Source organism: Nestor notabilis, unplaced genomic scaffold (genome assembly GCF_000696875.1).
Source record: "Nestor notabilis isolate BGI_N333 unplaced genomic scaffold, ASM69687v1 scaffold1303, whole genome shotgun sequence".
NCBI lineage: Eukaryota > Metazoa > Chordata > Aves > Psittaciformes > Psittacidae > Nestor > Nestor notabilis.
This window is the reverse complement of record NW_009920369.1, coordinates 382-12,882: the sequence shown is the minus strand read 5'-3', so window position 1 is coordinate 12,882 and position 12,501 is coordinate 382. Positions and strand designations below refer to the sequence as shown.

The 12,501-nt window shown below is 37.4% G+C and overlaps 1 protein-coding gene across 1 annotated transcript in view; it reads left to right on the top strand.

Moving 5' to 3' along the window:
• The window catches only part of LOC104402687 (histone deacetylase 10-like), an 18,222-nt gene extending 7,017 nt beyond the window's left edge, over positions 1-11,205 (top strand). Inside the window, 11 exon segments of the mRNA XM_010010634.1 lie at positions 914-1,020; positions 2,618-2,685; positions 3,400-3,514; positions 3,910-4,000; positions 5,581-5,663; positions 6,172-6,225; positions 7,780-7,864; positions 8,294-8,479; positions 10,308-10,425; positions 10,428-10,460; positions 11,180-11,205. Of these exon segments, the coding sequence (XP_010008936.1) occupies positions 914-1,020; positions 2,618-2,685; positions 3,400-3,514; positions 3,910-4,000; positions 5,581-5,663; positions 6,172-6,225; positions 7,780-7,864; positions 8,294-8,479; positions 10,308-10,425; positions 10,428-10,460; positions 11,180-11,205 (966 nt within the window).
• Positions 11,206-12,501: the final 1,296 nt, after the last annotated feature.

The window sequence follows — 12,501 nt, the reverse complement described above, 5'->3', positions numbered from 1 at the left end:
TTTCTTTTTGGAATGGAGGCTTTACTAAAATCCCTTTTTTTTTTTTTTTTTTTTGTTTGTTTTGTTTTTTATTAAAAGCCTCTATGCAAGCTCTTTTTTTTAAAGAGATGGGGGGTTTGTTTGGTTTGTTGTGGGGTTTGTTTTTAGCAACTACAAATGTTTCCTCCTTTTGAAATCTAGATTTCAACTCCCTATTTCTACTGCATGTTAGGAAAATGGTGGCTTTTCAGGTAAATAAGCATGTGGAAATACTACTGCCAACAAGGTCTTCAGGAATGAACTGTTCATGAATTGATTCACTTGACCTCTGTTTTGCACAACCTTTTTTCCATCATCCTTCTCTCCAGCAATTTTTTACAGATATTTCTGTCTACTAGCTGAGGTGCAAATAGGCATCCCCTCCTAATGCCAGTGGTGGGACTGCTCCACAGGTGGTGTGCAGGAAGCAGCCTGTCATCTGCAATCGAGCAGTCTTAAATCTGTCTTCAGTTGTTCTCCAAATTCTGCCAAACCACTGGGACAACCATATCTTGAAAGTGTCAGGCTGAGATTTTCCATATACAGAAATTTTAGAGGACAGTGATAGTATTTGCCTTCTAAGCAGTCTTCCATCAGAATTGTTTAAGATGGCATATCATGGATAGGAAAAGAGAAGGCATATGTTTCCACGGTTTTCATCAAAGTCATGTCTGATTTCAGAAATTAATGATAAAGTGAGTCAAACCATGGGATGCCAGTGAATTTCAGAAAGTAGTCTCTAACTTAACTGGCTTTATATTGGAAGTCGTTGACTTGGATGTGCTTGCATATCATCTTCCATTTCTGTAAATTCAGATACATTTTCCATGATGATATTCAGATATATGTTACAAGTACTTGTTTCTTAAGTGACACAAAATACTGTTTTTTCTAGGGTGGATACCACTTAAAGTCATTGTCTGAATCCGTCTGCATGACTGTGAAAACTTTGCTTGGAGATCCTGTACTTCAAATAACTGGAGAAATGGCACCTTGCCTAAGGTAAGCATATGAAGAATTTTAGAGCCACCCATGTATTTATCAGAGACTAAAGACATGCATGCTTTGAACATTTTGCTGAAGCAAGGTTTTAATATGATGCTTTACAATATATTATTTTCTGCTCTGGATAACTTGCTTTCAAAAAAAAAGTCTTCCAAGGTACAGTTTTATACACTTTTGTTTCTGAAATTACTTCAAGATGTGAGAACTTAGTGGCTTATAATTTTATGCTATTTATCTTTGGACCTTGTTATCCTGTAGAGATGTATCTGACTCAAGGCCGAGACAATACTGCTGTAATCAAGGCAATGCCAGTTAATAGCAGCCAGCATTTGGGAAAGAATGTAATAGTAATTAATTCTTCAGACTTCAAAGCCACTTCATTGCTGTAGTGCAGCAATAGCTGGAGCTGACCTTTCTCTTGTCAGTGAGAGCTTATGCTGTGTGGAGCCAGTTGTGATGACTCCTCCTGTTTCTGGAATTTGGAGCATCTCAGCCTGGGGTGCGAAAGCACTTGACCTGAACCAAGATAATTGAACTTTGAGACTAAATTCTTTCTGGAGACAGTAGGATTGTGTTTGCACAGTGGTGAATCTGACCTAGTAAAGCATTCTGAACCATGGGCCTGAATCAGTCCCGCATCTAAACAGCACCTTTCTCTCTACCTGTCTGTACTATCTCCTCCACATTTTTGTGTTCTGTCCTCAGTCCCTCTCCCACCTCAGTAGTTGTCCTGTGTTTTTTTTCCAGTAGTAATGCTCCTCATACATTCTGGCAGCAGCTTCTACCAGTTGGCTGCATTGGTTAAAACTTGGAGCTGAGATCAGTCAGGGAAGAGGTGCAAATATACACAGGCTGTCAGCAGCATTGTTTTTCGTAAACTCTGATGGAGCAAAGCTAGTTATTTTGCTCCAAGCACATCTCATTGCCCCTGTATCACTTTTTCTTTACTGATTCCAGTATGTTTGCTGTTATCCTAGGTAATACAGAGTTGATTATGTATTTATCCATTATATCAGTCAAGCTCCTGAACACCTTATGAATAATCTTCAGTAAACAGAATTTCTTCTGGGCTTAACATGACTTGAATTATGTTTGTATAATAGCTGACATTATAGGCCCATTTGCCAGTAGTGCTGCAAATAACAGTGATAATGAAAAAGATTTCAACACAAAGAATAGCAGGGAATGTGATTTACTTGGTTACTGAACAGGTAGTCTTTCTTTTGAGTGAATCTAATGACATCTTTACATTGTGTAGATAAAATGTCTGACAAAGACAAGACAGATGAAATCCTGCCTTTCCTGCAGTCAGGCACAGGTGTGGTCCCTCCAAGGTCAGGGTTGGGATTTCACTCAATGTGTGTAAATGTGTGCACATACTGCATGTGTTCCTCATTTTTTTTGACTCTTGAATCTAATCTTTCCAAGCAATCTGCCCATTGGCTCTCATTCTCTTTCTGTTCTGTATTCTCAGAAGAGACCAGAGCTTGTTCATTTTCAGTTGGATTTTTTTTTGTTTTGCTTTTTCTTTGAGGTAAATTTGTTTCCTTTATTTTCATTACTGCTGATACTGTTAATCCTGCTTCCTTTGTAGTGCTGTTGAATCTATTCAAAATGTGAGAGCAGCACATAAACCTTACTGGAAGTGGTTGATGTATGAAGGTAACTGCTTATCTTTCTTCAAGAAAATGTGATATTGGTAAATGGATTCATACAGAAATTCAAAATTACTAAGATTTATACCAATGGATTAAAATAATTGAACTACCAGTTATTCATCAAGTGACTGATGAAGCAGTGTGAGGCTTTATTTAAGGGTATGTCTTCAGCTGGTCTGAAAAGAACTTCTGAAGCTGATGTGTTGCTTGATGATGATGTTTGCATCATGACAAAGAGCAGCACTTTGGTATCTTTGTTTGAGGGTGCTGTTTTCTGTGTCAAAAGTATGGGCATAAGATTTATTGTAATTTAAGACCTTTTGATAGATTAAAACAAGTGTAGCAGCACTGAAAAGTAGCATCTGTGGCAGGAAACATTGTAGCTGGTGCATAGAAATAAATAAGCATACTATGAATACAGATGTACTGTTTCGTAATGTGCATCTGTACATTAATAATAAATAAAATTATTGTAATATATGTAACCAAATGTTAACACACTGCTCAGGAAAAGTTAAACCTGTTAAACCCCTCTTTTTTTTTTTTTCTCTCTCTCTAGATACATCATTTTTACAAAGTTTGAGCACCAAATCGCACCTGCTACCAAAAGCTGACCCAAATGCCTCTAAAGAGCATGAATGTAAGATAACCAACAACAATGAAACTGTCAAAGTAGAAAGGTTTTTGGAACTGCACATGAAAAAAATTCTATCTCCAGTGCCTCCCATCAAAACAGCAACAACAATTGACTCTAAAGATTCAGCACATTTGCTCCCTGGACCTGTTCATTTGGTGAAGGAAATGGACAAAACTGAAACAAAAGCTCTTGTCAGGTTGGTCCTATCTATTTAATTTTCAGCCTAATTATGAGGATGAGAGGTCTCTGTGTTGTCATCTAGCTCTGTCTCCGCCATGGCCATCTTTTCGGCTTTAGTCTACTCAGTTATAGCCAGAGTTTCTTCTTTTGAAAAATGAAGACGGTGGTGTTGGTTATCACTCACAGCCTTTAGCTCTTTGAAGGACTTAATCAAAATACTTTTAGATAAACTATTTCAGTGGAGATAGAACAGTGTTGTCATCTTCCTGATAGAGCTAGGTTTTTGAGAATCAGTGTGTAACATCTACATAAATGCTACACCATCAGTACCAACTGCAAAGTACTGTATTAGTGTCCTCATTGAACTAATTGCCTCTAACCTAGGTTTTCTTCATATGACTTATTTTACAGCGGCTTTTACACAGACCTTGTGAAAGAGGACAAAACTCTCATCTCTCTTGGCAGTGTGTTGGCTGTCCTAGATAAAATACTTAAGAAGGAGGTAAACTGCTTTGATCTTGGGGGTGGAGGCTGGGAGGAGAGTTGGATTCCTCTGACTTTTTTCTTCTACTATATTATTGTCCAGATATTAGTTACTATGTAGTTCACAGCCCTCCTATCCTCAGCTAGAATGTGCTTAGCTACAAGAGTATGCAAGATGAGAAAAAATTAGTTAGGGATCATGGTTAACCCAAAGACATCTTTCTAATGATCTTTGGGCAAGACATTGTCCAGCTTTTCTGCAGTCACAGCATATGAGCCAGTAAGAACCTTCTCATCACTCTCAGACATACAGGAGAGCCAGGCATTCACTTTTCCAGCTGCGGGGAACAGAAGCTGGTGTATCAAGTTTTAGTGAGCAGCAGCAAGAAATCTGAACAAGAAATGTAAAAAATTTTCCTATTCCAATGCACAGTTTTGCCTCCTGTTTTTAGAGGAGATTTTACTTCTGCATTACCTTTCATGACAAGATGCCATGCTATGTGCAGCTGCACCCATTTACCATTATGTGTACAACAGTTTACTCAAAGTAAATTTTGATTTACACATGCACACACCCCCTGCCAGTTAGTGTAGCTGTAAAAACCCCACTGTATGCTGTGATTCTGAACAGAGTAATTCCAGCTCAGCATTCTGATTCTTGCAGGGTCAGGAATGCAGAGAAGGCAGGCTGGGAGGGTGCATGTTTGCATTTATGTATAAAAGCATGGAGAAGCAAAGAAGAAAAACTGCAAACAAGAATATTTAATCATAATAAATTAGTCTTTCCCTTTGAATAAAAAACTCTTTTTAAAGTACCAGGCCAGCAAGGAAGAGTAACTGTCAGAATGGCCTCTTTCTTGTAAGCCACCTTCTTGGTGTTGGAAGTGACATATGTAGATCTCAAGTACAAACTTCTAATGTTATAGACAGCTCATACCTCCAGGAAAGACTACAAATAGACAAAAAAAAAATATTAAAAATTACAGACATAAAACTTCCCATGAGCTGCAGAAGCTAAACTGAGCTTTTTGTGTTGACAAATACAAAGAGGAGGAGTGAGCAGAGGGAGCACGCATTATCTTTTTACTTAGCTTTCATATAGAGTTCAAAGCACTATACAACATAAATGAAACCTGAAAGGTTGAGTGAGTAATACTGCCACTGGATTTTCTGGGAAGGATTAGCTTGCCTAGGCTAAAGGAAGAGTCAGAATTAGAATTCAGGGATGACCTCCTTTTCATAGGGTGTATTTTTCTGGTGCAGTTTGCCTCCTGGCACACTGAGTGTATCAGTCTGCAGACTGTCTAAGAGAACCAGTAAAGATGACCTTCTCCTACAAAAGCTATTTTTACAGTTGCCTTTTAGCACAGCACCATACTTCTGAAGTAACAGAACAGCTCTTGGCATAACAATCAAATATGGCCTTTCTTTAGAAAATGAACTATTAATGTTTTCTTAATCCTACTGTGATAGGTCATTAAGATTCCTTTCGTACAATAACTTTGTTAGAATGTTACATCTAAACAAGTGAAAATACAGTTCTTACAAAAGGCATCATCTTGTGCAGCATTAACTCTGAATGAGAAATCTATTTTGCAGGTATGCAATGGAATTGCAGTATCCCCCACTGCTGAGTCTGTTGCTGTTGCACTAAGACATTCTGTTCGGTTTGGATTTCAAAGGTGAATTTGTATCTTTTGCATTTGGGGATCTTTGACAAAATGTAAAAATAAGATACTGGGTGTTTGAAATAAGACAAACAGCCTTTGAAACTTTAATTTTAAAACAAATAGCATCTCCATATGCAGAGCATTTTCAGTATGTGGTTTAGGCAATATTGTAAATGCCAGCAAAACTCATTTGCCTTACCAAAGGCAAAACATTTGTAAGGATGAATGCCGTGCTAGCCGACATTTTCCTTGTCAGATTTTGATTGTCTTTGGTCTGAGGACATTTTCTTGGTTTCATTTTTTCTCAAAAGCATTTGGTGGGAGAAAAGAACTTCCCTTGAGCTGTCATAAATGTTTTTTATTTTGTACCAAATGGTACAAATGGAGCAAATTCAGAAGCAATATACATTATTTTTACATAATCTAGATGCAAACTCTTTAAACAAATTGCACTGATAGGAAAAAAAAAAAAACCTTGTGGATGTAAATGTATGGGGTTCTTTTGTTTTGTTTTCTGCAGAGTGCTTTGTATATTTGTTGGAGACGTGCAAATCATACCGAACACAGAAGATGGGTGAGGTTTCTCTTTACTTCATAGAATCGTAGAATGATTTGGGTTAGAAAGGACCTTAAGATCATCTAGTTCCACACCCCTGCCATAAGCAGGGACGCCTCACACTAGACCATGTCACCCGAGGCTCTGTCCAGCCTGGCCTTGAACACCGCCAGGGTTGGAGCATTCACAACTTCCTTGGGCAACCTATTCCAGTGCCTCACCACCCTCACTGTGAAGAACTTCTTCCTTATATCTAACCTGAACTTCCCCTGTTTAAGTTCAAAGCCATTACCCCTTGTCCTACCACTACAGTCCCTAACAAAGAGTCCCTCCCCAACATCGTTATAGGCCCCCTTCAGACACTGGAAGGCTGCTATGAGGTCTCCATGCAGCCTTCTCTTCTCCAGGCTGAACAGCCCCAACTTTCTCAGCCTGTCTTCATACGGGAGGTGCTCCAGCCCTCTTATCATCCTCGTGGCCCTCCTCTGGACTTGCTCCAACAGCTCCATGTCCTTTTTATGTTGAGGACACCAGAAATGGACACAATACTCCAAGTGAGGTCTCAAAAGAGCAGAGGGGCAGGATCACCTCCTTTGACCTGCTGGTCATGCTTCTTTTGATACAGCCCAGGATATGGTTGGGTTCTGGGCTGCAAGCGCACACTGAAGCTGGCTCATGTTCAGTTTCTCATCAATCAACTTCAGGGATTCCAGAGGCTTTATAAATGTTCATGAGTGTCCATATGTATGATGAAATCTACACTAAGGAATCAGTCATGAGCTGATGGTCACTAAGTTTAGCATGAGACAAAATACAGAACATCCCCAAATATATCTCTGAAGACAAACTGCTATCTCTAAATGCCACTTTAAGATTTAGGTTTAAAGAATAATCCCTGTATATTAATTGAAAATTAGATTGTTATTGAACACAGAATTTTGAAAATATAAAGTAATAAAGAAGACATGTAATTTGCCCTAATGTAATAACTAACATTATTGTTAGTATCAAATTGTATGTAACAGAAAACTGAAACCCCCGGAGATTTGGTAGTGGCCTAAGGCTGACATCATATCAATTCTCAAAATTAAATAAACATCCCGAGGCAATAGCCACAGTCTGTCTCGGTTTGCAGCATTCCAGGTTCTGATTTAGGGCTTATTTTTAAAAGCACTTCTCTGTGTGATAGGGATTTCAATAACACAACTTTTTAATTTCAAACACTAAAATAACTAAAAGCCATGTGCACAGTCTTCCTATAACTGCAGGGGGCACATGCTGCTGATGCAGAGTTCCTTATTGGAAGTAATTTTCACTTACCTATAACTTTTTTTTGCCACTTCCCCTTTTTCTTAAAAGTAATCTGCCCATAGTTTTCAATACTCCTTTTTAAAAAATACCTTAAAAATTATTTCTGTTTTAATTAGTGTTTACATTAAGGCATGTAGTAATGCAAATAGTTACTTGCTCCTGTGTTAGGAATTTGTATTTAAACAATGATGAAAGAAAAGATCTTTTTTTATCTCTTTGGAAGTTGTTGGTTAAATACTCAGATGCGAGTTTTATTTACAGAAAAATACTCATGATACATATTTGTGAGAAAGAGCAGTCTGGAAAGCCCAGCTCCAAACACTATATTTCTCTAAACTGGAAAGAGGTAAGATTCACTTTCTGGACAAAACATTAGAGAAAAAAAGAAATAATAGAATATGTTTACAGATTCATAAAATGTCACTGAGAATCACACTTCTCACTGCAATTTGGACCTTTGAAAATACTTCATTTTCTCGCCCTTGCCAGGGTACTACTCCTTCACAGATCTTTAGAATATATTAGAATGCATAAGGCTGTGGAAACCTTCAGTAGCTACTGCGGTTCATCTTCAAGAAGCAGAATTACAGTATGAAGTCACTAAAGAAAAGATGAACAATCTGCATGTTTAATGTAAAAATTGCTGTGAAAATAGATCAGTGTCCCATTTCCTAGGTCAATCAAAAGCTTTTTGAGATTCACCTTACTGTTCGGTTTATATCTGGGAATTTAAGGCTTCACATTTGTGCTAAAGAGTTTCTCATTGTTGTTAAAGGATGCCAAAGGAAATGACTTCTTCTCTGCTGTACTTGGAGTCATTCTTCCTGTAGCATACAGTTACCAACCGAACTTGACAGTAATAGCTGTTGGACCAAACAGGAGCCTTGGAATAAGTGGGATATCTCTGCTTTTTGCTTTGCTACAAGGATTAGCTGAGTCTCGCATTTTTGCAGTGATCGAGGTAAGAAGTAGTGATAAGCTGTGGTATTTTAAAGTGGCTAGGGCAGAACTGAAATCAAGCAACAGCACACTTGGTATGAGCTGCTTCCAGGCAGCCTAGTAGAAAATACTGGCTGTATCTATACTGCCTTTGGTACCCCTGAGTTCATGAGGCAAATAGCCCAGATTTCTTTCTGTCCTGAGAACAAGACATAGCTGAGTACTGAGCAGTAGGCAGCCTGCACAACTGAGAAGCTGAGACATGACTGCAAGCCCATAGTTATGTCTATGGACAGTAGATGTTCTGACAATTTTGTACAACTTCCCTTTCCACCTGGGATGCATTCCTCAGAGTTGTCTCCTGAAAAGGGATGCTCGTGTCTGTTAATTGTACGGCCTCTTTCCATGAAATGTGACTGTAAGCAGCCCATAGGCCTGATATCATAAACCACTAGATTTCTTCTTCTCTCCCCCATGCTGTACTTTATGACACACAATTTCAATTATGCAGAAGGTAAATCAGAATGGTATATATCCTTTAAGTGGCCTTAACTGCCATAATATGTAACTGAGTCCCAATGTACCCCAGCTTTGTGTTTCTGGTAGAGAGCATGACAAAGGAAATGAAGAATAATCTTTCCCTAGTCTAGTTTTTCCATACATTACCACATTAAAGATTTCTAAATCTAGGAAGTCGGAGGCTGTATCCAGACCTGTGTGTGATAAGTGCCAGTGAGCATATCTTCCATGAATTTATCTAATCTCTTAAAGAACTCAGTTTACACTCTTGGCCTCTGCAGCATCCTGTGGCTGTGAGTAACACAATTGCTCTGTGTGTTCTGTGAAACAGTAACTTTTGATTGCTTTTGTGCCTTCTAGCTCTTCTTTAATGAGAAACAACAAATAATTGTTCATATATACTTATTCTAATCTGTTCCCCAGCAAGTATCCACTTAAAGATACACTATTCATTTAGCTGCCAGTTAAGTGGGTTTTGACATACTTAACTCTGTAGTCTTCTCAAATGTCATTTGTTTTAATTTGCATTGCTGATATGTAAATTGTCCAAGCTACAATAATTTGTACATTGATTGATATGCAGTATACATGAATAGTTTATTTGCACATTACTAATTAGGAATATGAAATAGAATTATTGGTATTCTAAAGGGAAACTCGGAGATGAAAAAGAAGCTAGGCATGCATCATTACAAAATTACTGGTACTTTCATATTGGTACTCTGCAGGTAGCTCTGTAACAAGTTTATGTAATGTTTGGGGAGTTTTTAATGCATATGTTTGGCTTTTTAGAATAATTGAAAAAATCCTTCTGTCTCTTAAAAATAAAATAGAGTTGCAGTCTTCCAAATTAATTTTAAATAATCTTCACATGCTATCGACATTGCAGAATAGAATTTCTGTGAGCCAATGGTATTGATTTAGACTGTCAGGAGTCCAGAAAAGTCACTTCTTGATGAAGGAAAATATATCACTATTTTCTACCTATAGAAAGTAAATGATGCACAAAATAAACAAGCTCCATGGTCCCCTTCCTGCCTAACATTTTCTGTCTTTAACCCAGCATTATTTCTTTTCAGTCACTAAAGGAAAACTGAGATTCTTTCTCTAACTGGAAGAAATAAATTTTACAGGAGATAGATAAAAAATAATTTACCTTTTTCAGTAAAACTTCTCCATTTTGACACATTTTTGTTTGAAAAAGGAAAGTTGCTCATTCTTGCTACTAATACTAGCAACTTAATTACAAAAGCTTGTTTTAAAGTATTCCATGTATTACTAAACCAAAGAAAGTTTGGTTACCAGGAGTGTTTGTTTTTCGTCTTAAATAGGATACGGAGATAAACTTAATACAAAGTGTAGCCAAAGCATTAGCAGGTACTTCTACGCCTCACTTTGGAGTTTTTGTACCTCCTACCCAGGAAAAAGTAAATAAAATAAAAATATTAAGAGTTTTCAGGAATGGAAAATGCTTCAGTGTTCAGGTAAGTTGTCTGGTTTTATCTTTAGATATGCAAGTTTCTGAAAAGATGGTAAAATAACAGCTGGATCCTGTTAGTCAGTGAGCTATTAAAGTCGGTGGGAACAATTGATCTAATGTGAAAAGCATGAAATTATTAATGCTTTTAATTCTGCCACTTCAGCCAGAAAGCACCAAATGTCACAGCACAGTAAGTGTACCCTTGTGGACTTTGAAGTGTGTTACTTCAAAATCTTGAAATGAAACTACCAAAATGTTGAGTGCTTAAAGAATTATTAGTAAGATGTGAGATGTGCACTGGCTCAGATTTCTAATGTGTTTTCTGAATATAGTGCCAAATCAGATGACACTTTCATGCATTTATCCTGTCCACAAATAACTTCACTGAACTCAGTAGTGATTAGTCATGCTGAGGATCCTGCATTTGTGCAGGAATCAGAGAAACTTTGTTTTTCAACAGAAAAAGCAATGAAAACAGTGAATTTTTAAAGTGAAATTTTAAAGTAAAAAAGATAAAAGTAAAAAATGATAAAAGTGAAATGATAAAAATGATAAAAGTGACATGATAAAAGGGAATTTTCTTTCTCTGAAAGAAAATGCCCTTGTCTCTTTCAGGAGAAATGGCCAAAAGCAGTGTTCTCGTTCCAATAAAGATGTTCTTATGGGGTTGGGAATTGGAGTATGAGCTTTGATTAATAACTATTTTCTTATTGGTCTTTTCAGTGAAGGATGGGATTTCAAGAAATTGACTTCAGAATCATTTCACACAGCAGAAGAAAATGTGCTGCTGTTCATCTTGCCTTTTAAATCATCAGGAAAAGAGATGGTCAATCTCTAAACACAATGAGAGTCATTTGCAATTGTCTGCTGTTTTAAAAACGTTTAAAATGAGTATTTTCAGCTGGAGAACTCTGTTTGCAGATTCTCTATTGGCACTAGTTATTTGGGACTGACACCTGAATCAACTCTCGTACTTCATGACTGCAAACTGGGGCCTGTGTTATTTGTGACATTGTAAAGCAGGCTTGCATATGCAGGAGCTTGTCTCGAGTTCAAGAAGTCCAGAAGACAGGCATCTGAAAGGAGCAATCATAACAGCCAAAACATTTTATACTATTCAACATTATACCAGAGTGCTTGCACTGCTGCCACCACCACCACTTCATTGGGAGTTTAAGCTTAACAACAGGTCTGTCAGAGTGTGACATTTTATTTCATAATCTGATATACAGATTCACCTAACATTGTCTAGTCTTTTAATTTTTCTAATGGGTAGTTGTCAATTCCAAAAAGAAAGCAGCTGAACAGCTACAGTGTGTGCATGTCCTACATCACACTTGTGATGATAATGGTCATGGGCATGAGAGAAAAAAGGAAAATTGCATTTATAAAATTACATAATTGAATAGAGCAGTGTAGAGGGGACTTCACTCACCCTCTTTCCAAACAGAAACTGTTTCTGTAACACATAAAACCCCCAAGCCCCCAGAGATTTGGTAGCAGCCTAAGAGTGGGATCGTGTCAATTCTCAACATTAAAGAAACATCCTGAGGCAATAGCCACAGTCTGCTTTGTTTTGCAGCATTCCAGATTGTGATTTAGGGCTCATTTTTAAGAGCACTTCTCTCTGTGATTGGGACTTTGATAATGTGGCCTTTTAATTTCAAACACTTAAAATTATGTTTATATTGGTGTTGCTGCTGGGATCAACTTGACATTATTTTAGTAACTAAATCTGTCTTTGCAGTTCTCTGTTCTCAGTGATACCCTTCTCGTTGGTACTGCTTTTCAGTTACTGCTGGATGGGAACTTATACCCAATCCTTGAACATTTTGAAATGAAAGTCTGTTTCAAAAGAATTTAAAAGCCATGTCAAGCATTTTCACAAACAAAAGTTGAAGAACATGAAGATGTTCTGCTTCAGTTCAGAATTTCTTTAAAGTCAACTTCAAATTCCAAAAACTACTTTAGATTGAAAACTGTGCAATGGCAAACTTCAGCTTCAAAATTTTTCAGAACAGATTTTTCTTTTGTTTATTCTTCTC